The 27,028-nt window shown below is 43.8% G+C and overlaps 1 protein-coding gene and 1 pseudogene across 1 annotated transcript in view; both read left to right on the top strand.

Annotated features, from left to right (window-relative positions):
* Positions 1-4,264: 4,264 nt before the first annotated feature.
* The window catches only part of ABL1 (ABL proto-oncogene 1, non-receptor tyrosine kinase), a 120,638-nt gene continuing 97,874 nt past the window's right edge, over positions 4,265-27,028 (top strand). The window contains exon 1 of the mRNA XM_028715823.2: positions 4,265-6,749. Within this exon, the coding sequence (XP_028571656.1) occupies positions 6,614-6,749 (136 nt within the window). The 5' untranslated portion in view covers positions 4,265-6,613. The remainder of the gene's footprint in view (positions 6,750-27,028) is intronic.
* LOC144326200 (uncharacterized) lies at positions 10,996-26,379 on the top strand (annotated as a pseudogene).

Here is a 27,028-nt window from a genome sequence, read left to right as displayed (position 1 = left end):
GATGCCTTCCAACCTGAGGGGCTCATCTTCCAGCGTCATAACTTTTATATGCCTGTTGTCTTTGTCCATGGAGTTTTCTTGGCAGGGATACTGGAGTGGCTTGTCGGTTCCTGTTCCAGGTGGATCCCGTTTGGTCAAAACTCTCCACTATGACCTGTCCATCTTGGGTGGCCCTGCATGGCATTGCTCATAGCTTTCCTGAGTTATTCAAGCCCCTTCGCCATGGCAAGGCAGTGATCCGTGAAGGGGTGTACATGCTTGCCTAATATAAATGAAATTATTATTCCAATACATCTGGCAACCTAGCCAGATGGGTGGCGGATAAGTAATAAAATTATTATTTATAACCTACTATATTTTTTTTACAAATGCATTCTAAATGTCATTATATTTGTCCATAAACAATTTGTCCATAAACAATCTACCTCTATAAACAATCAGTTTGTATATTGCAAGAGTTGTCATATCTTCTTTTCATTGATTAAAGGGGGCATTGATTTATCTGTCTTTGGATTAATCAGTCTTTTAACCATAGTGAGGGCACGAAGAATCCATTTACGTTGACCAGTTGTCAAATTCCATATAGTGGGTAGATAATTTTAAATAATAATATTCTCTGATAGTATTAGGTTTCCCCCCAAAGTAATATGTATACAACCTAGTATTTTCTCCCAGAACTTTGTGTGGGACACTGCATAAACATGTTTCAAAGAAGCATTATCCTTACTACTTCTCCAGCAGTATGTTTTTGTAGATAGTCCCTTTCTATGGAGTCCAATAATTTTTTGTTATATAAGACATAATTTAAAATCCAACACCTTTGCTACAAAAGCTAAAACACTTTCCCACTAGTAGAAGATAACATAGGAACCTCCATTTTTTATTCCATTCATTTCTCAGAATCTGCGTATCAGACTGATTTATTGATACCAAATATCTATAAAAAGTGACCACCAGCTTTTTAGTCTCAAAGGGTTTAATCAATTGTTCTAATATCTCTGGTGTCTTAGATGTTGTAAAAGCTGCTTGGCCAAACAGGGTTATTAACAAATTCTGCAACTGCAAATATTGCAATTGGGCCATCTCCAATAAGTGGTATTTATCTTTTAACACAGCATACATATATACCGTAATTCATCTTCCTCATCTACTAATTGGTCCAGTCAATTCATCCAATCCAACCATACTACCCCCCCCCCCCATTTTAAAAGTAGGGTTTTTGTTTTTGTTTCGTCAAGCAATGTTAGAACACCACCTCTTCTTAACTAGCACAAACTACAACCTGGTGCAAAAATAAAGGTGTTTCAAATCTAGGCAAACATAGTAAGATTGCAGCTTTTGGGGTTTTTTTATTTTAGAGAAAAAGAGAGTAGGAGACAGCAAGATACAAGTTTATAAAATTATGCTCAGCATAGAGAAAGTGGATAAGGAAGAACCTTTCTCCCTCTCTCCAAACACTGGAGCTCATTGACATCAAAGGAAGCTGAATGTTGGAAGCTTCAGGACAGGCAAAAGGAAGGCATTGGTCACACAGCACATAGTTAAACTATGGAACTTGCTCCTGCTGGAAGCAGTGATGGCCACCAACTTAGATGGCTTTTAGGGCGCATTGGACAAATTCATGGAGGAGAATAAGACTATCAGTGGCTACTAGCTATGATGACAATGCTATGCCTCCACAGTTGGAGGCAGTAGATGCTTCTGAGTAGCAATTGCTGGAAACCACAGGAGGGGAGAGTCCTCTTGTGCTTGGGTCCTGCTTGCAGGTTTCCCATTGGGGCATCTGGTTGGCCATTGTGAGAACAGGATGCTCGACTAGATGGTCAACTGGCCTGATCAAGCAGGCTCTTCTTATGTTCTTATGGAGAAGAGCTGGACATAAATAATAATAATATTGGGCCTAATGAATCAGATTATTGGTCTATCTAATTCAATACTGCCTATGCTGACAATGTGTTTGGGGGATTTCAGGCAGGAATCTTTCCCAGGCCTATTTGGAGATGCTGGGGGATCAAACCTGGGATCCTCTGCATGCAAAGCAGATGCTCTACTCCCTAAAACACAAGGACTGGGAAAGATTCCAGCCCGAGACCCCAGAAAGTCACTGCCAGTTAGCATTAAAGATTCCAAAGACAGACCCTGGAATCTTCTGCCATGTGATTGTGGAGGCCTTTGTTCCTCTCATAACACTGACTGCAAAGCCAAGCCACTCTGGCTGGGGCAGACTCCCTATCTTAAATCATTGGCAGTTGGCATCAGCCACATAGATGCATGGGCCACTGTTCTGAAACGAAAAGCATTTCTGAGAGTAAAAGCTGAGAAAGACCAGCGATTGTGCAGAATGACCACCAGTCACTGCTATGACAGATAGTACTGACTGGTAGCTTTGTATGCTTCCATAGCTGGGTGTGAGGAGGAATTCAGGATGGAGAATGGCAAGCTATCAGCAGTGGCATGGAGTCTGTCCCCCACCTACCAAAATGTAGAATAGGTAGAGCATGAACCTCTTAATCTCAGGGTCATAGGTTCGAGTCCCACATTGCATTGCATTGCATCGACTTGGAATAGATGACCCTTGTAGCTCCTTCCAACTCTACAATTCTATGGTACAGTCGTACCTTGGTTCTTGAATGAAATCTGTTCCGGAAGTCCATGCAACTTCCAAAAAATGTTCGAAAACCAAGGCATGGCTTCCGATTGGCTGCAGGAGCTTCCTGCACTCAGTTGGAAGCTGTGGAAGCTGCACCGGACGTTTGGGTTCCAAAGAACATTCGCAAACCAGAACACTCACTTCCGGGTTTGCGGTGTTCGGGAGCCAAAACGTACGAGTACCAAGGTGTTCAACAACCAAGGTACAACTGTACTATGTTTTTAAATCAGGCCCATTTGCATTGGAAAATCTTCCGATACCCCTAGAGAGTGATTTAGGCATATTTATTTGGTAGGTGTTTAGTAAACAAAGTCTCAAGCTTTGGAAACGCTAAGCTTGCCTAATACTGTATTCACAATAACAAGTCATGCCTTGACTTAAGTCATGCCTTGCTAAATTTTCCAGAGTTCTTTGAGAATGTCAACAAGCCTGCAGTGGGGGTTTGTGTATTTGATCCATAGATTTTGTGTACTTTTGACTTTGAAAAACAGCTTGGACCCTCAAGTCTGATATCTGTTATACAGTACTCACATACATACTGGGACTAAGCCCCACCCCCTTGATCTCATCCATAGGGCTTAGCAGGGATTTTTCCAGGGGGGGGGGGTTTCCCCAAAGTAAACTATGAAGGGGGAAGAAGCAGGCTAGTTTCTTTAAAAACCAACCACCACCACCATAATAGTGCCCCCTATATTTTGCCTTAAAACATAAAAAAGCTTCTACAAATGCTTACACATACTTTTTAAAAACGGAAGCTGGAAATCTGGCGATTGTGTGTGGGATGCCCCCCTTGCAGATGCCCTAAGGTTGCTCACATGTATACATGCCTAGAACTTTGAACACTCCGCTAAGATATCTAATATCAATTTACCTGGGAGTAAATGGTTGAACACAACGAGTGCCCACAGGAAAGTTCCTGGGGGGGACGACAACAATGTAAAACACTAAAGAGGAGAGAGCGGGCTAATTTCACGAATGAAAATGTAAATAATTTCCTTTTAGTGAGGTAGGCTCAGACCTGCTATAATTTTATCAATGTGTAATTCTTTTTATCAATGTCTAATTGCTTTTCCCTCCTGTTTTTATCTGTTCTTATTTTTAGCTGTAAGCCACTTTGAGTCCTTCTCAGAGAAACAGGCAAGGGTGTGTGACACACACACACACACACACACACACACACACACAGTATACTTGGTTTTAACGCTTGTATAATTGTTCTCGTAAAAAAAGAAGAAGCAACCAGTAAGTGCAATTAATAATTATGGGTTGTATCCAATGCTAGTCCTACTTTAGAGTGGACCCACTGAAATGAAACCTGTTAGTTAATGGCATGGGCGTCATTGGCCAGACCCACTTGAATCAACCTGCTCTAAGTAGGACTTACCTGGCTGCAAACATACCTTTCAATAGGTCTACTCTGAGTAATAATGACATCTACATCCTTTGCCTCATAGCTCAGTTTCTACAAATGCTAGAGACTTACTTTTTTTTTTTTAAGGAAACCTTGAGATCTCTCTCCCTCACCCTCTTGAGTAAGAGCCCCCCCTGCTCCCTCCACAGCCTCGCCTTCCCTTCTCCCTGGTCGGGCCGCTGTCCCTGCGAGCTCCTCCCCTCGCGCCGCTGCTGAGAAGGCGGCAACAATGAGCCTCCTCTGCAGACCGGTTCCCTTCCCATCATGGCCGCTACCGGGTGGCCGCCGCCGCCGCCGCCCAAGTGCTGGCTGGCTGACACTGACTGACTGGATCCAGCAGCCCCAGGACGAAGCAACCCCCAGCCTCCGGGGCTGGAGGGCCGGGAGGGCGTGGTGTGTGGGCGCGCGTGTGTGGAGAAGCAGGGAGAACGAGGGGAAAGCGGGGGTAGTGGGGCTGCCCAGGCGAGGAGAAGCGGTGGGAAGCCGCGCTGCGCCCCGTCAACGTCGCTTCGGGCCTGCTCTGAGCCACCTCCCCTTCCACCCCGCTCAATTCCTCCCCTTCGTTCACTTAACGCAAGCTGAGACCCCCTTTCTCCCCCTCAGTTCGAGACCTTCCCTTCTCTCCCCTCCCCATTGGAGACCCCTTTTCTCTCGGTCGAATCTAAGACTCCCCCACTATTGCCCCCTCATTTGAGACCCTCTTCTCCTTCCCCAAATTGAGACCTTTCCTTCTCCCTCATTTGTGACCCCCTTCTCTTTCCCCGTTCCCCGTTTTCTATATCGATTGCGTGTGTGTCCCGTCCCGTCAATATCTCCTTTCTACCTTTAAGGCTTTGGGATATATTTCCACCCTTCTCCGCTGTTTTCATCATTATTTTTTGCATATTTGGAGTCCTGTGTGCTGCTCTCTCTCTCTCTTTCCCCATTTCCCCCTCTTCCTCACATTTTCTGCAGGGAGTTGCACTATGTGTTCCCCTCAGTCTCTCTTACACACCTTTTGGATAATTTTCTCCCTCACATTTTTTTAAAAAAATCAGAATCTGTGACTTTCCCCCACTTCCCCATTGTTATTCATTTTAACTTCAGCCTTTTACCCCTCCTTCCCTTTCAGGACTTTGATTTCCATTTAACTGAAAGAAGCTTTAATTAACACCGCCCCCGTCCTGCCCCCCCCCCCAAATCTAATAGGAATTTTCATTCTCTTCCTTCTTCATACGGACTCTGTATTCCTCAAAGTTTTGTTTTCCTGCCTCTCCTCTTCCACTTGGGGGGTGAGAGGGGAGATTCCCTCTTTGCTGACAAGCCCTCATTCTCCATTCCACGCATTTTTCATTCCATCTGTGTTTCTTCTTCCCTTCAGTCCCTTTCCCTTTCTATGTAGACTATGATTGCAAACAAACACTCTCTAACTCCCTGACTTTCTCGTGGCATTCAGCTTCAGGTGGTCTCAACTTTTCGGTAGATTTTGGATGCTGGGTGGGGATGTGGGGTGCTCTACTGCTTCAGAGTCGACTGTGCAAACCCCACTAATCCTCAATTTGATCTCTTTTGGGGCATTCTGGGTGTCCTTTCAGTCTTTGGTCATTTTTTTTTTTTTTGCTGGAGTTGATCCGAAGCATCTGCCTTCCCAAGGAATATCCCGAGAAACCTTTGCGAAGCAGCCGAACTGGGATGAAGCTGGCTTGGTCATGCTTATATGTGAAAACCTTCCTCCTGCCGTGCAGATTTGACCTACCACCTCCCTCCATCCTGGAGTTGTGACTCCTGTGTCAGGTGACATTCATATATTTATGTGATCAGGTCAGGAGCATCTTAATCTCCCTTTTTGCTGATGACTTTAATATTTGCTTCTTCAAAATGACCCCCTCCTGCACAATTACACATTTCACTTTCACTGGGACATTAGAGAAGTGCCACTGGGTGACTTGTGACTTTTGCTATGGGACAGGTAGAGTCTGGCACAGACCATGAAGTCCACTGAAATATTCCACTTTCCGTGGAACCCAACTACAGAGCCTCAGAAATTTTTAACTGCTTTATGCCTTTTTTTGTGATCAGGGGAAGAATAAATGACCTTATCACACAGACACCTTTCTTTCAGACTTGAATAATACTTGAAAGCCAAATGCTGCCTGTTTTTTTGGCCAGTGAGAAGTAATTGCTATGCAAAAGAAAAGAAAAGAAAAGAAGAATTTTGATACCGATCTGCAGCAAAATGACCTCTCCCTGCCCTGGGTGAGATCTAGTATCGGCTCACCCAGTGGAAGATCAGGGACAAGACTTCTTCTTCCCCTTTTCACTTAGAAAACTTAAAAGAATAAATAAATTAGTGGCTTTTGCGGCTGCCAAGTGGAACTTCTAATATAGTGTTCCGAGAAACAAGCAGTGTCTGGAAAAATGTGCTCTGCCTCTTGACTTGAACCGCATGCCTTGAGTGATCTGGTCCCCGTCCCACGCTACCCCCAAGGAACACACTTCCTTGTGAAGGTATCTCTGCCAATCTGGAAGGTTGGTGTCTTCTCAGGTCGGGACCACCCACCTTTCAATACTTTATGGGTCAGCAGCCTGGAAAAGTTCTTGGGGACCAGCGGAGGCCGAGTCTGCCCACACTTCACTTTATCAAAGGCCCAGGGAAGAAGGAAGCATCCAGGCATGGGTCTGCCCACTGCAACGTCTTTCTGGTTCACGGTAAGGGCTTCCATCTGTGTCTTAATTTTAACTCCTTTTCCCATGCAAAAAATAATTGCGTAATTTGCATTCAGTGTTTTAATCTGCTTGCAGATGTAGCAAAAATATTAATTTGTGGAAATGTATGACACATGGAATTAAGAGAACTGAAGGTTTGTACAAATGGGTCTGCTTTATTAATACCACATTCGACATTTGAGCAATTGAGGCATTTGGGGGTTCTGATTCTGGTGAAGATTCTGATGAAACCAAGTCCTGTGTTTTCAGGTTGAAGGCTTCTGTGTCATGTGACACCTTCTAAATTGTGGCTGTACTCGCACCCACTAGGTTGTGGGATTCATTTTCATATAATAATGGTAGGTAACAATAGGTAAAATAAGAGGTCACTTTTTTGGGAGAGGTTGGAATTTAGAGAGAATGCCGTGGGTGTCAGTCACAAAATGATGGCCATGGAGTGTTTGGCATAACACAAAATGGGGTTATTTCCCAATATCTTTTCTGAGCACCATAAAGGTAAAGGTAAAGGGACCTCTGACCATTAGGTCCAATCGTGACCGACTCTGGGGTTGTAGCGCTCATCTTGCTTTATTGGCCAAGGGAGCCGGCGTATAGCTTCTGGGTCATGTGGCCAGCATGACTAAGCCGCTTTTGGTGAACCAGAGCAGCGCATGGAAACGCTGTTTACCTTCCCGCCGGAGCAGTACCTATTTATCTACATGCACTTGACGTGCTTTCGAACTGCTTGGTTGGCAGGAGCTCTGAGCACCATAGGAGGGACCAATAGGCACAGTGGAGTCTGCAGGCACCATGTTGATGACTACCAAATAAAAGAAAGAAAGAAAATACCTAGTGGTTTTCAGACTTCTCACCAGGGGACCCTTTCCATGTTGAGCTGATGATTTTCTGTATATCTCCTGTGGAATCTCTGATTGCAGCAGGGGATTCTAAGTGATGTTTTAGGATGCACTCTCAGTTCATTTGGGGCACTGGCTGAGCCTTTGTGCTGACCTTGCATGAACAACATGCTTTACTTTAAGGACTACCTGAGGCCTTATAACCTAGCCTGCTTACTTAAGTCAACCAGAGAAGTGCTAATGGGCATTGAATATCAAAACCCTCATGCTGTGGAACACACTTTTGGCAGAGATTCAACAGGAACCCTTGCTTTTGACTTTCAGGTGTCTCTTGAAGACTTTTGTTGATGCTTATCAGCCAGTGCAGATAACAAAAACTTCTTAAGTAGCCAGTCATTTTAATGATAGTTTTACATTGCATTTATAAGTTGTTTTGTGAAGGGTTGGTATGTAATTATTTTTGTAAATATTAAATAACACACAAACTACACTCTAAAGCTTATCTTGTTCTCTCCTGTGGCTTCACATTGCAAAAGAAGATTGGCAATGGAGGCCTGGTTGTATTCCAGGAAGAATCTGTGACAACTAGTGGTGATGGCTATGTTCTGCCTGCACTGTTAGAGGCATTATGCTTCTGAATACCAGTTGTTGGGAATTGCAAGTGGAGAGAGCTGCTGCTCTGCTCATTTCTGGCTTGCGGGTTTTCCACTAGGGTATCTGGTTGGCCCCCGTGAGAACAGGATGGGCCCCTCTTGGCCTGATCCAGCAGCCAGTCTCCCCTTAAGGAGATCTGTTATGGTAGCAGAACCTCCATGCCCAGGGGCAGTCTACTGCTGAATACCAGGTGATGGGAAACAGCTAGAGAGGTCTTACTTGCAGGGTTCTCAGTTGGGGCATTCTCAACTGGCGATTGTGAGAACAGGATGCTAGACTAGGACCCCCCCCCCCCCCCGTCTGATCCAGTAGGGCTCATTTTACAATACTGATACTTTATACAGGTGGCTGTGGTGATGAAGTACAGTTACTTGGACATGATGTGGAGGTAGCAGGTAGGGTGGCTTGTGCATTTCTTTCAGTGACTTCTTTCATACTGATCAGTAGATAGTCCTGACAGTTGCACATACAAAATGATGGAGAGGCAAATCAAATTCAAAGATCCACTGTGATGTATCAGTTAGAGTTTTGGACTTTCACCTGTGGGAGCTCCCCATTCAGCCATGAAGCTCACTGGGTGTGACCTTGGGCCAATCACTGTCCCTTTCTCTCTCTCAGCCTATAACCTACCTCACAGGTTGTTGCGTGCAGATGAAATGAGCAGGAGGGAGACCCATGTATATCACCTTGGAGAAAAAAGGAGGGTATAAAAAATAAAAATAAATCTGCAATCCAAATGCTGGGTCCCCTCCACCAGAGGGAGCCTACAAAATTATGCACTCCCAATTGTTTAAATAAAAAAAGTCATTTATCTGACCAGACCTTAAGTAGGCTGAGCCCAGGTGAAAGTTTCTTGTCAGCACAATATGGGGAGAGGAACAAATCTCCTTTTTTGTATGTGCTGCTTTTCAGGAAGCTGAGCTCATCTGTTTGTTGTAACTGAAGGTGGAGTTCAAGGTTCCGGCTCCATCGCTTGTGGAATCCATGGATATCTGGGCTGAAAGGAATGAACTCATGGTCCTAAGAGACTTGTAATATGTGTTACAAAGTGGAGGAATCCAGAGTTCATCAGTAACACGCACACACAGAGAGGGAGAGAACTGGTGTGCCTAAAGCTGCCACTATCTAAGTCTTTGTATCTCTTGTATAAAAAATATTAAATCAGAATACAAGATCGTAATGTTAAGAATAAATGGAAGATGGCCTGGTGTGAAAATGATCTGCAGAATCATACTTTATACCCATGGGAGATGTTGCCTGCAACTCCTTTCCAGAATCTGCTGAGCTTTGAATTGCTTAGATGTGGTTGTATCTGGACCATGAAAATATTAAGAGATGCACTAGGGATATAAAAACATTGGAAGCTGTCTTGTTTAGAGTCAGATCATGGTTCCATCTAGCTCAGTATTGTCTACACTGACTGGCAGTGGCTCTGCAGGGTTTCAGGCAAGGGACACTCCCAGCCTCTGTATTATATGCAGAAAGGACACATGAATCTGATGATACAGTTTGATTGTGGATTTTGTCGGTAAAGAGCCCAGGAATACCATGTAAACTTCCAGTGTAGACACAAAGTGGGCTGGTCTCTTAACCATTACTAGGAGACATAAGAGTGCTTTGAATACTTTTATGGCCACTAGGCATTCTTCTGAGTATCAGTTGCTGAAAGCCATGGGGCAGGGAGTCCTATTGTGCTCATGTCTTGTTTGTGAGCCTCCCATTGGAGCATCTGGTTAGCCACTATGAGAACAGGATCCTGGGTCATTGATCAGATCTGTCAGCTAGGCTCTTCTTATGTTCCAGCCTCACTGTCAGAAGCAGTATGCCTCTGAATGCCAGTTGCTGAGAATTTGATAGATTTTGATGTTATATTTGTATTCCACTTTTCCAACAACATGCATGGGCCGTGTTTATCTTGTGCTCAGATCCTGCTTGAGGATTTCCCATTGGGGCATCTTGGTGGCCATTGTGAGAACAGGATGCTGGACTAGATGGGTCACTGGTCTGATCCAGCAGGGCTCTTCTTACATTCCTCTGGCTTCTCCAGATGAATTGAAGGTGAATGAGTTGGTCGTGACCACAGATTTTGATTGAGTAGCAAAACATCTGGAGACACCTTTGACCAAGCAGTGTGTTGAAGAATGGGCATGATATGCACTAACCAAGATGTTCTGGTGGTGGTGATAATGCACACAAAGAAAGACACACGTCTTTTTTACAGGAATCTGTTGTGAGATGTCCACAGGGTGGCAGGAGGAGGCTGTGCTGGATGCAAGTGGGAAGCATTGCCTGAAGAAACTGTCACAATATGTGATATAGTTTATAGGTGAGGGAAGCTCAGGCCCCTGGGCTGAATCCATCTCTCCAGACCTCTCTATCCAGCCCAGGGATATCTCTCTAGGCCCTACTCTACAATTCTATGATTGAACGATTCATGCCCATTTCACCATTCTGCTCCCTCCTTGATTGTCTTTACTTGGTTGCAGTGTATCCTTGGACTGTGACAATGCATCTCTCTCTTTTCTGGATGGAGGTGTGCATGTGTGTGTTTTGGCCACAACATAAAACATGCTAAAGAGTTGGGATTATGCTATCCCAGTATTGCTGTGCCTTTCCCTCCTGTGGAAGATTGTCATGGCTGTTGCTGGAAAGAGCTGTCTCAATTTTTATAAAGGAATATAGAAAACTGCTTTATGCTGAGCCAAACCACTGGTCCATCCAGTTCGGTACTGTCTACAATGACTCCAGGATCTCAGGTAGGGAATCTCTACCAACTCTACCTGGATGTACTGCTAAGGCTTGGACCTGGGACCTTCTGCATGCAAGACAGATGCTGTACCAATGAACTATGGCCCCTTCCCCAAATGAGAGAGCGAAAGTGCCTATACTTCCAAACCCTTCTGCTTTTGGTTTTGAAAATGTGTTCCAGAAACTGAGGGGTTCCTAGAAGGTTTTCAGGGATTCCTCTGTAGATGGTAACTAGGAGCTTACATTTTATTTTATTTTTTGATGCTATTAAACTTGTCCCCACCCCACACATGCATAAGGGAGTGTTAGGCAGGATGTAGGTCAGAATCTGCCTTCAAACAAGCAACAGTAAAGGCCTCATAAACCTAGCCAGCGCCCTGCATGAATGGTCCAAAATGAACAAGGGAAGGAGCGACTCTGCTATGAGGAAAGGTTGCAGTGTTGGGGGCTTTTTTGTTTAGAGAAAATTTGACTAAGAGGCAACCTGATATAGGTTTTTAAAATTATCCCTGGCATGAAGAGAGTGGATAGAGAAAAACTTTTCTCCCTCTCTCAAAACACTAGAACTTGTGAGCATCGGATAAAGCTGAACGTTTGAAGTTTCAGGACAGAGAAAATAAAGTACTCCACACAGTAGTTAAACAGTGGAACTCACTCGCACAGGAGGCAGTGATAGCCACCAACTTGGATAGCTTTAAAAGAGGATTAGACAGATTCATTGAGGAGAGGGCTGTTGATGGCTACCAGCCATAATGGCAGCAATCAAACTCCATGGTCGGAGGCAGTAATGCTTCTGAATATTGGTTGCTGGAAACTTCAAGAGGGGACATTGCCCATGTGCTCAGGTCTTGGTTGAGGGTTCCCCATTGGGGCATCTCATTGGCCACTGTGAGAACAGGATGCTAGACTAGATGGGCCATTGACTTGATCCAGCAGGAAAGCTATTCTTATACCCTTAAGAGTTAACAGTGAACACTTATCACTTAACTTCTACTCATTAATTTGATTGTGGGTTTCGTTTCAAGGTTTTTTTTAACAATGGTTAAATCTGGTGAAGGGAACAAGTGGGTACAGCAGTGAAGTTGCTGATGCTCCTGTGTGAGTCCCAGCCTTCATTATCTCCTGGACCAATCATTGTTCTTCTTTTCCTCTTTGAAGGATTTGGAATTCATGTGCCAGGAGGGTAGGAGGATAGCTTCAGTTTGGAAGTGGTTCAAGTTTCTGCCGGGAGAATTTCTCTTTACGATAAACTGCACGCACCCCCCAAAACCATCTGTGTTGACAGCGTGATGTGTTTAATGAGCCAGCAACGGGCAGCATGTTGCGTTCCTGATTTCATTTGCTCCTCATTAAAGAGTTGACACAGGACAGGCATGTGCAGTTGTCCCCCCACCTTTTTTTGTTTTGTTTTAAGGCTATACTTGCCTGCTGTTCATTTAAAACGAACAGGATCCTTTACTTCAGGACTGGAGTGACTGCTATGAGGCAAGTTTGCAGCATCTGGAGCATTGTAGTTTATAGAAAAAAATGAGTAAGAGGCAACATAGTAGAGAATGTTTATAAAATTATACATGGCACGGAGTAAAGTTTTTATTCCTGTCTCATAATGCTAGAACTCATTGGCATCCAATGAAGCTGAATGTTGGAAGATTCAGGACAGATCAAAGAAAGGCTTTCATTGTGCAGCACAGAGTTACTGTGGAACTCATTTCCCCAGTTGCTGGGAACCACAGAAGGCAAGAGTTGCTTTGCCATCATGTTCTGCTTACCTCTGTAGGAGGCACTTGGTTGCCCACTGTGAGAACAGGATTCTGGACTACATGAGCCACTGGTCTGATCTAGCAGTCTTGTCTTATGTTCTTATGGTTTTCCGAACTTTTGAACTCATAGATCCCTTGGTGAGCTTTTAAAGTTGCCATTGGTCCCCAATCCAAATTCTTAGTAATGAAAATGAAATAAAGTTAAGAAATAACAACATCTAATCAACATTTATTCATCTTCAACCACAGTTACAAGGAATAATAAATGTAAAGAAAATAAGGAAGTAAAACAATTGAAAATAATGATGATACCATACCACTCTGGACCTTAGAAGAACATTGCTGGAACATTGCAGGCAAGTGGTCCATCTAGTCCAGCATTCTTTTCTCACAGGGGCTGACCAGATTCCTCCGTGGAAAACCATAGAGCAGGACCTGAATACAAGAACACTCTCTCTTCCTGCAGTTTCTAGCAACTGGCTTTCAGAAACATTACATTATACATGCACTATATTTCTGACACAGTTCCAAGTTAAAAGTTTTTGCACTGTATGAAGTCAATGAGAAAAATGTATAGGCTGGTATTTTGATGCCAGTGAAGACAGGTGGGCACCGCAAAACATTTTCATGTATGAGGAACATCCATCCCATGATAAATGCATGTCTGGAAATGCCCTGGGCAAATTAAAATGAAAGACAGTTTTCATTTGACATCAGAAAGAGAATAAAGATTACCACTGACATTCATGATGGGGTTTTAAGCTCTCTCTCAATTTTTGAAATGCCTTCCCAATGACAGATATCTCTCTTGACACTACCTACTTGAACTTCGCCAGCTTACCATTTGCTGGTAGTCAATTTTCTCCTGGTTCATCCATTATAGTACACATTTCTCCATTTAGAAATAACAAACCTCAAAACAATCTGAAAAACTAGATTTCAGCGTAAACACTTTTACCTAATGTTTCTCTCCCCCACTCCTTAGAAGATCCATGTTATTTAGGCTGCCCTATAAATAAAGCTTAGTCATCCTTTTTACGCTTGTCAGAAATGATCTTGGTCTGCGTTTAAAAGGCTAGAAATGTTGTGTATATGTGTGTGTGTGGGTTTGTGTGTGTGTGTTTTAAAAATGGAGAAGGTTCTGCAATATTATCCTGCCTGAGAGCCAGTGTGGTGTAGTGGTTAAGAGCGGTAGACTTGTAATCTGGTGAACCGGGTTCACTTCCCTGCTCCTCCACATGCAGCTGCTGTGGGAATGTTCTGGGGTGCAGGAGAGGATATATTGTGAGATTATATCCTAATCCAATTTGTGCTAACAAGTTCCCAAAATATCAGCAGAGTTTATAAACATTCCCTTTTAAGTTTGCAACGGTAACGTGTGCACAGGTTCGCTAGAACCTCTATAATAATTACCCTGGTAATTTCCCCTTTTGTTCCCTCTTAAAATACAAGTCATGACACAGTCTTTATAAAAGTATAAAAGAGTTTACACAAATTCTGTTCACAATATGATCCCAGAAGGCAGACAGCTTAAAAAGGTTACATACATTCAGAATCTATCTTATGCGAAGATAGTCCTTATCTCCTCTCTTGGCTGGGAGCCAAGAGAGCATCCTTAGATGTTTCCTCATTGAAGGAAGATGGCAGAGAGAGAGAGTGGCTGCATGCCCTGTGCTTTTATCATTACCTGCACAGGTGAGGCCACGCCCATCTCTGGTCACATGCGGAGGAAGTCCGTCCCCAGGAAGTTTACCTGCTTGCTGGACAGACATCCCTCCCCATGTTCTAACATGTACACTCTAGGAATGTTGTCATTGACTGCTCCTGTGTTTACATCCCACAGCTGCTAGGTGACCTTGGGCTAGTTACACTTCTCTGAAGTCTCATCCCCACTCACCTCACAGAGTGTTTGTTGTGGGGGAGGAAGGGAAAGGAGAATGTTGGCCGTTTTGAGACTCCTTCGGGTAGTGATAAAGCGGGATATCAAATGCAAACTCTACTTCTCAGTTGAAAACCTTGTTTTCTGAGAATCACAGCTTATGGGTGTGATTTAAATTGTTGAAACCTAAAGCTCTGTGTTAGAAGCTCTTAAGCTTGCCCCTTCTCTGGCTGTTTCTGAAATGTGGTCTTAATGATGACTACATCTCTTGACACTAGCTAATTAGGAGCTGTTTTAACTTGCTTAATTAGGACTGTTTAAAAGCTTGAAAGAAAAGAATAACCACCTGCATCCCCCCCCCCCTCTTTACAACAGCACCCAGCTTTCCTTAGATTGACTTAAGAGGACTGGTTCTTTTGTTCAAACTTACTCTTGATTGCTTTTAAAAGCTCTGGTATATTAGTGGAGATGAATTAGGTATGGGGAAACTTCGGCCATACAGATGTTGCTGAACATGTCTGTGGATGATGGGAGTTGTACTTCAGCAATATCTGGAGAGGCAAATGTACCCCACACCTGAGATCAAGCTCCTGTGTTGGGAGGAGGAGAGCACACAGTCTCTAAAGGGAATAGGGAGTGAGGGAGAAGAAGCTGGTGCACAATTCAGATTTGAGAGCATTTACAAACCATCATTTTTAGTTTTGTCGGCAATGGCAAGCAGTGGTTTGATCAAACCTGAGAGTCAGTCATTGACCTGGTTCAGAAAACCTTTCCAACCTTCATAAACCATAGTTTATGAAACCAGGAACAAGTACCAGGCTTTCATGCTCCTCCTCTACCTTCCTCCTCCCCTTCTATGTCGGCTTCAGTGCTTCCTATGTTATTATATATGGTGTCAGAGAGGGTATGGTAGAGTTGGAAAAGGTTCAGAAATAATGGTTCTGATTACCAGCTGCTGGAAGCCACAGGAGGGGAGAGTGCTGCTTCTGTGCTTGATTCTTGCTTGCACTCTTTCCACAAGCATCTGGTTCAACGCTGAGAACAGGATGCTGGACTAGGTGGGCCACAGACCTGATCCGTCAGGGTTCTCCATATGTTCCTATAATCTTACAAGCTGCATCACAGGTCTGATTAGAATAATACTCAGTATATTTCTAGCAGCTGCTGTTGACTCTCAGCATTTTTAATGCCTCTCGCTGTAGAAGTCCAGGCATACTGAGGTTCAACTGGCAAACCTGCTGATGAGGTGTCAGGCAGGTACTGTTTAGTGGCGTTTAGAACCTGAAGACGGGGATAAAGGATTGCCCTGTGTGCAGCCTCTGGAAAGCTGTATAGAGCAAGAAAACATGCTTTCATCTTGGGTGAGACATTTGAGGCTTTAAACTTGTTCCTTTCCTTAAAAAACACAACACCCATTACCGGTACTTATTGCAGCAAATAATGACAGTAAGTAAGTAAGCCTAGTTCTGCTTTGTAAAGTGTTAGCAATATCAAAAGCAACACGATGGCCAGAAACAATTACAATGTGAAAAACTTTATGGAATAATTCAAAACATCAAAACTAACAAACTGAAGTCTCTAAAAGTCCTTAAATGAATCACGGTGCCAGACTTTACCTGGCGAAGAACAAGCTGTGAAGCTTTGTATAATCAGCAAATGTCCAATTCTGATGTCCAACTCTGAACTCTGAACAAGAGTTTTTACAGTTTTCCACATGGCTTAACTCCTTACATCCATCTTTATCTTTTTCGGGTCATCATAGCTGCGTTTCTTGTATTTTTTTGGATGTTGAGGTTATAAAACATAATGGCTTCCTTGCTGTTAAACCTCATAAAAAACCCACTGATTGTAATTCTCTATTACACTATTCTTTTCACCCCAGACGATTGAGGGACAACTTTATGGAAAAATTTTACGCCTTAAAAGAAATACCTCTTTTGACCATGATTTCCATAACAGTGCAGATATTCTCGCTCACTTTCTTCATTCCAGAGTATATCCTCCCACCATTGTCAACAGGTCCAAATATAAATCTCTTACAAAGGACTGGACGTTGCTTCTCAGTCCCTCAACCACCTCACAGTCTCAAAATTGCATTATAGGCTCAATAATAATAATAATAATAATAATAATAATAATAATTTTTATTTATACCCTGCCCTCCCCAGCCAAGGCCGGGCTCAGAGCGGCTTACAAGCAATAATAAAAACAAGTTGAATGATTACAACTTAAAAACAAAATTAAAATACAACATTAAAATATTGAAACATTAAAATATTAAAATGTAGCCTCATTGCAGGAGGAGAAGGAAAGGAAAAAAGAAAGAGAGGGAGGGAATCAAATTGGCTCCAAGCCAAACGCCAGGCGGAACAACTCTGTCTTACAGGCCCTGCAGAAAGAAATCAGATCCTGCAGGGCGCTGGTCTCATAAGGCAGAGCGTTCCACCAGGCCGGAGCCAGAGTTGAAAAGGCCCTGGCTCTGGTTGAAGCCAATATAACTTCCTTAGGGCCCGGGACCACTAGGGTGTTGCTATTTATGGACCTTGAGGCTCTCCGTGGGGCATACCGGGAGAGGCGGTCCCGTAGGTACGAGGGTCCTAGGCCGTGAAGGGCTTTAAAGGTCAAAAGCAGCACCTTAAATCTGACCCTGTACTCTACCGGGAGCCAGTGCAGTTTGAAAAGCACTGGGTGAATATGCTCCCATGGCATATGGTGAGGAGCCTCGCTGCAGCATTCTGCACCCTCTGGAGTTTCTGGGTCAGCTTCAAGGGCAGCCCTGCGTAGAGTGAATTACAGTAGTCAAGCATGGAGATGACCGTCGCATGGATCACTGTGGCCAGGTCGGGGCGAGAAAGGTAAGGGACCAACTGCTTGATGCGGCGAAGGTGGAAAAATGTCGCCTTGGCTGTTGCTGTAACTTGCGCCTCCATGGAAAGGGAAGTGTCAAGGATTACACCCAAACTCTTAACTGAAGGCAATGGCACTAATTGGGCCCCCGCAAGAGAAGGGAGTTGGTCCCTCATCCCCATGCCATCCCGACCCAGCCATAGGACCTCTGTCTTCGAAGGATTTAGTTTCAATCGGCTCCCACGAAACCATCCAGCCACAGCATCCAAGCATCTGGTCAGTGTGTTCGGGGCCGAGTCGGTGTGGCCATCCATCAGCAGATAGAGCTGAATGTCATCAGCATACTGGTGACAGCCCAGCCCAAAGCTCCGGATAATCTGGGCAAGGGGGCACATAAAGATGTTCAAAAGCATCGGGGAGAGAATTGCGCCCTGCGGCACTCCACACACCAAGGAATGGCGCGACGACATTTCCCTCCCTAGTGCCACCCTCTGTCCCCGACCAGAGATAAAAGAGCACAGCCAGTTACAGGCTATGCCCTGTATCCCCACATCTGTGAGGCGGTCCAGAAGATCATGATCGACCATGTCAAGGCTGCTGACAAATCTAAAAGGATCAGCAGTCCTGACCCACCTCGATCCAGTTGTCTACGGAGATCATCTGTTAGGGTATACTATTAGAGTACACTACTCATGCAGACAGAATTATTAGAATTATATGCAAATATTGGCATGTACTCTGGAATGTACTAGGTTGTAATGAATTTCCTTTGATTGGCCTAAGACGGACCAAATCAATTAAAGATATGTTAGTACACACGGATATGAATTCCGAAAGAATTATAACTCGTACCATTAGCACTTCTGGGCCCACTGGTCACCATAAATGTGGTAGATGTTCCTCTTGCCCATTTTCTTTACAGACTAAAGAAATTTATGATGAGAAAACCAATTTCAGATTTGTTATTCGTCAATTTAGTACATGTCAGACCAGAGACGTGGTCTACCTTACTCAATGTCCTATTGTATATAGGCTCTGCCACTCGAGCAGTTGGAGTTCGGATTGGGGAACATTGCTCACGCATACGTAATGCCAGTATGGAGGCACCTCTGGTAGAACATTTTGTTTCTCACAATCATTCAGACACGGATTTATTATTTACAGTTTTATGGGTGAATCAGAAGACAATTGGTATCAGAAAAGATTATGAGCGACAGTTACGGCAGCAAGAAGCCAGTTTTATTTTCATGTTTAAAACTATTCATTCAGAGGGACTTAACTATGAATTAGACCTCAGTTGTTTGATTATCTGCATCTTTGCTGTTACTTTGTACTGTGTCTTTAAACTCGGTCTCCTTGTTATTAGTGTCACCTGGGGTTGGCTATATATATTTTTCAAAAAATGTTGTCAGTAACAGTGACTGCATAATTGCATGAGCACTGTTCCAGAGTATTTTTCATTCTCATGTATATTATATCCATTCGAAAAAAGATTGGGTATGTAACCTTTTTATGTTACAGTTTATAATTTCTACGCTGACTGAAGTTGTTGTTATGCATGTGCAGGTCATCGTTTGAATATTTTATTTTCAGTTAATGAAGAAATTACAAATCTTTCTACTTATGAGTGTTGAACTAATTGGCTGATGAAGAATTAAATGAAAAAGTAGTTGTTATCCGGAAGCACTGTTCAGCAGAGTTCAGAGTTGGACATCAGAATTGGACATTTGCTGATTATACAAAGCTTCAGAGCTTGTTCTCCGCTGGGTAAAGTCTGGCACCGTGATACATTTAAGGACTTTCAGAGACTTCAGTTTGTTAGTTTTGATGTTTTGAATTATTCCATAAAGTTTTTCACATTGTAATTGTTTCTGGCCATCATGTTGCTTTTGATATTAATGACTCATATTTTGCAACACAGGGGATTGTTTACTCATTGTAAAGTGTTAGAGCAGAGTTTGAAAGTTCCTGTGTGGTCAGTGTAATGTCATTGGGGCCAAATTTATGCCCCTTGGCATATTTGAGTCCTGCATTTGCATTTAGATCCTTCTTGTGGACTTCTTGTGGACTTCCCATCTGGTGGCCACTGTGAGGACAGGATGCTGGGCTAGATGGGCCATTGGCCTGATCCAGCAGTGTTCTTCTAATGCTATACGTACCTTCACTTCTGCTTCTTTTCAAAATAACAACTTAAGAGAGACAAATGTTGATGGGCTTCAGCTAAGTAGCTCAGTACTTCCAAAATTGGAACCTGACCTTATTTTAGTTAGGTTGACAGACCTTTGATGACATCCAGATGCTGGCATGATGCATCTTTTGAGGCCTTCTTGCTGGTTCTGAATCATCTTAGCCATACCCATGAGTCACTATCCTAGCCTGTGAGTGACTTGTAGGCATGGCATATTCTGGGTAGGAGCAGCTTCTTGTGGTTAAAAAGAAAGCAGAAGGACTTGTGATGGGAACTTTACTTTTTGGAGACCAGGGGTCAGCCAGAAGAGCATTTTGCTATTGCATCTAAGGCTGTGTCCACAATGATGTTTTTGGTTGGGCTTGGTTTAACACCAGTTAAGTGCAGCTGAGCTGAGGATCTGCACAGCAACTGTCTCTAACAGGTTAATGGCTTTAGTGTTTTCTGCCCTTTGGGAAGAGCTACATTGATTGGCTTGATAAGAAGGAGAGTCTGTGCAATTTCTGAGGCATGTGTAAGTTTCATGTGAGGTCGCTGGCACACACTTTTTCTCCATATGAACTGAGTAGAATGAAGGGGATGCCCTTAAAATAGAGTGTGTGGCCTGGGGAGAGTTTAGAGGGCCAGGCAGAGAGACCTGGAAGCCACATTTGGCCCCTAGGCCTAAGTTTCCCCCTTCCTCCCTGCCTTCAAGCTTGGAGATTCTTTTTTATTATTTATAATTTATTTACTGCATTTATATCCCTTTTTTTTCTGCGCAGAGCTGTACATGGTTCTAACCCTCCTCATTTAATCCCTACAGCAACCCTGTGAGGTAGGTTAGGCTGAGAGAGGCAGTGACTGGCCCAGGGTCACACCCAGTGAGCTTCATGGCCAAGTGGGGACTTGAATCCTGGTCTCTCTAGTCCAGCACTCTAACCATGGCTCTCAAGCCTCATTGAAATAAGCTTTTCTTAAGCCTCATTGAAACAAGCATTAACTGTACAAGACCATAGCAGCGACTCATCATCCAAATAGACAACAGGGAATCTGGGATTTTCTGCTCTTCCCTGGTGTGTTGGCTTTTGTATGAAAACATGCATGCTTGGCAAACAAGATGTGAAAGTGGATGAGAGGCTGGGAGAGTATGTCTAGCAGAGTGGCACACTCTCATTCCCTGCTGCTGTGTGCGTACAGTATTTGGTGCTGGAGTGGAAGAGCCCTCCTGTCCCCAGCTGTTTCTCCTGCACTGTCTCGCTCAGTAATAAGGCTGTGGAGAGGTCTCTGATTCCAGTATTCTCATAATGCTCTGCTCCTCCCCAGCCTTTCTTTGTCCAGAACCTAACATGTGGAAATGCTGCTCAGAGTATAATGCAATATATTGCAATGACACCTCCCTCTTTCTCCTTTAATCTGGGCTCAAGCTTGACTTCCTGATTTTTTGCTCCTCATCTCGGCAGGCATCAGACTTGATTTTTCCCCTTTAAATTCCTGCAGTGTGCTTTGCATTTATAGGCAATTGGGAGTGATTTTACATTCATTGGCAAGCGATCTGTGCAGTTCTGCCAGGGTGGTGTTGTGTTAGAGTGTTGGACTAGTCCCCACTCAGCCACAAAGTTCACTGGGTGACCTTTGGTCACAGTCACTGTCTCTTAGTGTGGACAATACTGGGCTACATAGACCAATGACTCATTAGAAGGCACCTTCCTAATTCAGCTCTTTAGTCATAACTAAACTATTTTTTTTTTGGTGGGGGGAAGGGTCGTAGCTCAGTGGGAGAGCATCAGCTTTGCATGCAGAAAGTGTCAGGTTCAATTCCCAATGGCATATCCAGGTAGACCTAGGATACAGTCCTGTTCTGAAACCCTGGAGAGCCTTTGCCAGTCAGTGTGGGCAATACTGACCTAGGTGGACTAATGGTCTGATTCAGTACAAGGCAGCTTCTGTCCAATCCTCATTGTGGTGCCTCTGAGACTGAGACTGTCCTGTTGCTGATAACTGCTTAAAACAAAGCATATCCCATTTTTACTACTGGAGGTATGAACTAGATAATAATAATAATAATAGTAATAGTAGTAATAATATTTTTATTTGTACTCCGCCCTCCACGGCCGGAGCTGGGCTCAGAGTGGCTAACATCATATAAATAATACAATATGCATAAAAACAAGCAATCGATTAAAATGCATCCCAAAATTAATTAAAATAAATTAAAGTTAAAGATAAAACTGGACAATTACAATCCTCAGGTTAAAATTGAAAGTGGTTAATACTTGCTAGGACCGACTGTTTCCAGTGATATAAGGACTTGTGAGCGGGCTGGGAAACCGCCTTCGTGCTTGTTCTTATACAAAGAGAAAATGATAATAACCCTTAATCCAAACCCTTCAAGTCTATCAATACTTACAGAATCATAGAACCATAGAATTGTAGAGTTGGAAGGGGACCCAAGGGTCATCTAGTCCAACCTGCTGTAGTGCAGGAATCTTTTGCCCAACATGGGGTGTGAACTCATAACCCTGAAACTAAGAGTCTCATGCTCTACCGACTGAGCTATCCCAGCTGCAGCTTCTTAAGTCACATCTAACTGTCTTTTCATTTAAATTGCATTATGTGATTAGTTCACTGTGCCTGTTGATGACCACCACTCAACTGTTGCTGAATGCTGTGTTCTAAAAGAAAAAGTGACTGAAAGAGCTGCGGGGAGGTGGAGGAGGAGGAAGAGGAGGAGAAAAAGATGGTAGAGAGAAATGGGATCCTTGAAATGGGGTCAGTCCTTAGCATTTCCAGGTAGGTTTAGAAAATACACCTATCTGAAATGATAGAGAGCCACTGCCAGTAATGCAGAAGTTCCCAGGTTCAGTTCTTAATGGAATATCCAGGTAGAGGTGGAGTTGATTTCAATGAAAACTGCTGCCAGTCAGAGTAAACAGTACTGAGCTAGATGAACCAATGTATTTGACTCATGCAGCTTCCCATATTCCTAAGGGACAGACACACACTCTCTCTCGCACACAAGCTCCTTATTCTTGGAACACACACACTTCTTATTCTGTCTGTGTTCCTTCACCACCTGTAGAACAAATAGTTTAGGAAAATGTATTAGCACTGACCTGGATACCTGCGACACCTCCCCTCCCCACTGCTTTATTTAAATGAAGGAAATTGTAAAGCATACAGGATCTGTGATGAAGTTACCCTTTTTGGCTCGAGGGTATTGACCAAAGTTGTTTTACCTGACTCATCTGTATGGTTGGATTGTCTTTTCTTGGGTAAAGTTCAAAGATAGACTTAGACAGGCAGTGGAGTGTGTGTGTGGGAGAGTTGTGCTTTTTTAAAAAAAAGCCTCTTAAAAGCCTGTGTTTTTCCACCACATTTCTATTATACTAGATGAGTCTTTGATTTCCACTTTGTGTTTTTTCCTCTGCCTGTTTGTTGAGGTGTGACCTGCAGTTCACTGTAAGGATGGCAGTGTGATGGCAGCATCTTAATATAGGGCAGGTGCTCAAAAGCTCTGCGACAAAACTCTCTCTCTTCTCTTGATTGATTTTCCTTTTCTTTTTTAAAAAAGAGGACACCTGCCAATATGGAACGTGTGTTGCTATCTATTTCTTACTACCTATCATAGAATAAACGGAATGTTGGGTAGAAGGGATCCCAAGGCTCATCTAGTCTAACCTGCCACAATGCAGGAATTATAACTATGTGCCACTATTGTGGCACTGAGTGGCTATTTCTGCATAGCTGGCAGGAGACAATCAAGAGAAAGTCATTATTCATGCAGCACATAGTTAAACTGTGGAACTTCCTCCTGCAGGAGGGGGCAACCGTCACCACCTTGGATGGCTTTAAAAGAAGATTAGACAAATTGATGGAGGAATATGGATATGTTATATTGTTGGAGGCAGTAAAAATTTTTGAATACCAGTTGCCTGAAACCGCAGGATAGGAGAATGCTCTTGTGCCTTGGTCCTGCTTGTGGGTTTCCCAGAGGCATCATGTTGTGAGAACAAGGTGCTGGACTAGATTGGCTACAGGCATGATCTAGCAGCGCTCTTCTTAGGTTCTTATGATTTGGGTGGCCACATTTAATTTCAGTAGAATCAGTGTGACGTAATGGTTAGAGTGTTGGACTATGACCTGGGAGATCTGGGTTCGTATCCCCACTCAGCCATGAAGCTCACTGGGTGACCTTGGGCCAGTCATCATCTTCTAGCCTAACCTCACAGGGTTGTTGTGAGGAAAAATGGGGAAGAGGAGAAACATGTGCACCATCTTGAGCTCACTGGAAGATAAAGGTGGTATATAAATAAATAATAATATCTAGATGTTTTGCATCATCTTCCTCCCCCTTCCAAGCAATTACTATTTGTTTTATCTCCAAGCTGCAGCCCATTTCATTTTTTATTTTTTTTAGGAAATTCATTCCTGCCCTTGATTAAGCTCCACATAATAGCTTCCACTGCTCACTCATACATTCATTAAGAAGAATTAAACAAGGGCTGGCAGCCATTAGCAGAGAGCTAATAACCTCACCGCAGGAAAGCGCAGCAGCTTGGAATAAATGAACAGGAGCAGAAACAAATGAAATAACTTCATGGATTTATGCGTGACTAATTTGCTGCTTCTTTTTTTCACAAAAAAAGTCTGATTTACATGGATTTAGCACTCATGAAAAGAGCTGGATTGACAGGCCTTGAAGGACTGCTGTCAGTGGCTGTCAAAACAGATGCACAGACCAGAGAACAGACCGGGACTTGCCAATATCCCTGCAAAGCGACATGTTTCTACCATTGGGGGGGGGGGCACAGTTTTTGGCACCTCATCCGGTGCCTGCTCAGTTTGCCTTACAGCTGAGGCTGTCACCAAGGAGGCCTCTGTTTGGTGGGGCTCAGGGAGATGGCATTAATGAGACCCATCGATTGTCTAGGAAATAGAGCATAGATACCAGTCTCATGTATGTGGTTGGGCTCATAGAATTAGCATCCTGGGACGAGTTTGAACATTGGTATTCAGAAGCATACTGCCTTTGACAGAGGAGGGATAATTTAAAAAGAGCCATGCTAGATCAGGCCAATTGGCCCATCTAGCCCATCATCTTGTTCTCACAGTCGCTAGCTAGATGATTGTGGGACTCCAAAAACTCCAAAAACAGGAGTTCAGCACATTAGCACTCTACCCACCTGTGAAGAGGAAGAATATAGTCATCCTGGCTAGAAGCCACTGATTATCTCATCCTGCATGTGTGTTGTGTAGTGGTTAGAGTGTCAAACTAGGACCTGGCAGTCCACTCAGCCATGATAGTTGTGAGGATGAAACAGGGAGAGTGGAAGAACTGTGTACATCACCTTGAAGCTTAGGAGGAAAGAAGTTGGGATATCAACATAATAACCATAGTCGATTAGTTGAAGCCTCTTTTAAAGCTGTCCAAGCTGGTGGTCTTCACACAGTGAACTTGTGAGTCGCAAATGTAACTATATGCTGCACAAGGAAGTCCTTCCTTAAATTGTGTGTCCTGAATGGTCCGATGTTATGCATTGCCTTCTGAAATTGGGGCGTATCCTATACAAGAAATAGGTGCCCAAACTGTAGGGCCACAATTCTAAAAAACTGGGGATTGGGGTGTACCTTGAAAAACAATCCATGATCTGGGCTCCAACAAACTTTCTTTAGCCCATCACAACTGTGCGTGTTGTGTGGCATTAGGAATGTGCGGTGGAAAAGGTTCTGAGACGTGGATTCTTCTGCTGCACTCTTTCTCTGTGCAGTCCTCCACCACCACTTAATTTGTTTTATTATTTACTAAAACTGGGAACCCAACAAATGAGCAAGTTTAAAGCATGCAACCTGGAAGGGATGTAATCCTAGGCCAATCTAAAAAATCAAACTTGTAATTAACCTAAATTTTTTTCCAGGTGAGTAATCTCTGCAGAGTACATATAAATCTAGGCTCACTGTTCTTCAGGCGTGCTAAAATTAGCATGCTGACAGCATGTACCCACTCTCAGGGTACAATCCTGAACAAGGATGTAAACCCCACTGAGCTCAGGGGTAGGAAATTGGATAGACTCGTGTTGCTTAAATCTGAGTTGCACGAAGTAAATCATAGCATTGTAGAAGAGACCTTAAAGGCTCATTTAGTCTAACCCTTGCAATGCAGAAATCAATGGTATGCTATGTAGTTTTCATAGGTTCCATCTGATGATAGTCCTACTCACAATAAATCCATTGAAATGGATGGCTGTGACGAACTCAGGTTCATTAATTTGAGTAGGATGCCTAAGTACAATTTAGTTGGATACCACCCTAAGTCTTAAAATAGTTACAAGCTTTCTGATGATAAATAATGTCTAAGCATAGCTTTGCATTAATTTGCATGTTGATTTATTTATTGCATTATAGCCCACCTTTTTCTCCAATGAGTTCAAGGTGGTGTACCTGGTTCTCTCCTTCCTCATTTAATCCCCACAACAACTCTGTGAGGTAGGTTATGCTGAGAGGCAGTGACTGGTCCCAAGGTCACACCCAGTGAGCGTCATGGCTGAGTGGGGGGATTTGAACCATGATATTTCCCAGGTTCTAGTCTGATTCTGTATAACCACTGGCTTATAATTTTAGCCTTAGAGGAAATTCCAAACAAACTGCCCTAGGGTTGTTCTTGGATTTGTTACCTGTGATTCCTACATTGCGGGGGGTTGGACTAGATCAGGGGTCAGCAAACTTTTTCAGCAGAGGGCCGGTCCACTGTCCCTCAGTCCTTGTAGGGGGCTGGACTATATGGGGGGGGGGGGAGGATGCAAGATCACCATGAGCTCTGGTGGCTGCTTACCTGTGTCTTGCAAGCGGCAGGGGCTGGCGGGACGATGAGCATTGCGCAAAAGGGCTCCAGAGAGGGGCTGCTTAAAATGGCAGCCATTCGAGCGCTGCTGCTGCTGCTGGCACCAACAAAGCCCAGCCCCCTTCCTCCTCTACGCAGGGCGGGGAGAAGCCAGGAGAAGGGAGGAAGTGCCGTTGGCGCTGCCGTGTGAGGGAGAGGGAGGGAGAGGGAAAGAGCGTGCGTGCTGGTGATCCACGCGGTGATTCCCGGACTGTCTGTGGGCCGGATCCAGAAGGCAGTTGGGCCTAATCCGGCCTGCGGGCCTTAGTTTGCCGACCCATGGAACAGATGAAGTTTTGTGTCCCTTTCCACTATAAAGTTCTATGATTGTGTTACTCTGAATTGGATTTTGAGGATTCTGGGGAGTTTTGACAAGCAAAGGTTCAAACTGTGCCTCATTCCCTTTGAAGGACCTTCTTCCCTGCTCAATTTTTCCACTAACCTTTACTTTAAAGATAAAAAACTCAGACATAGAGCAAAATGCTGAAGCTTT

This window comes from Podarcis muralis, chromosome Z (genome assembly GCF_964188315.1).
Source record: "Podarcis muralis chromosome Z, rPodMur119.hap1.1, whole genome shotgun sequence".
NCBI lineage: Eukaryota > Metazoa > Chordata > Lepidosauria > Squamata > Lacertidae > Podarcis > Podarcis muralis.
The sequence above is the reverse complement of the archived record's forward strand: the minus strand, read 5'-3'. Positions and strand labels throughout refer to the sequence as shown.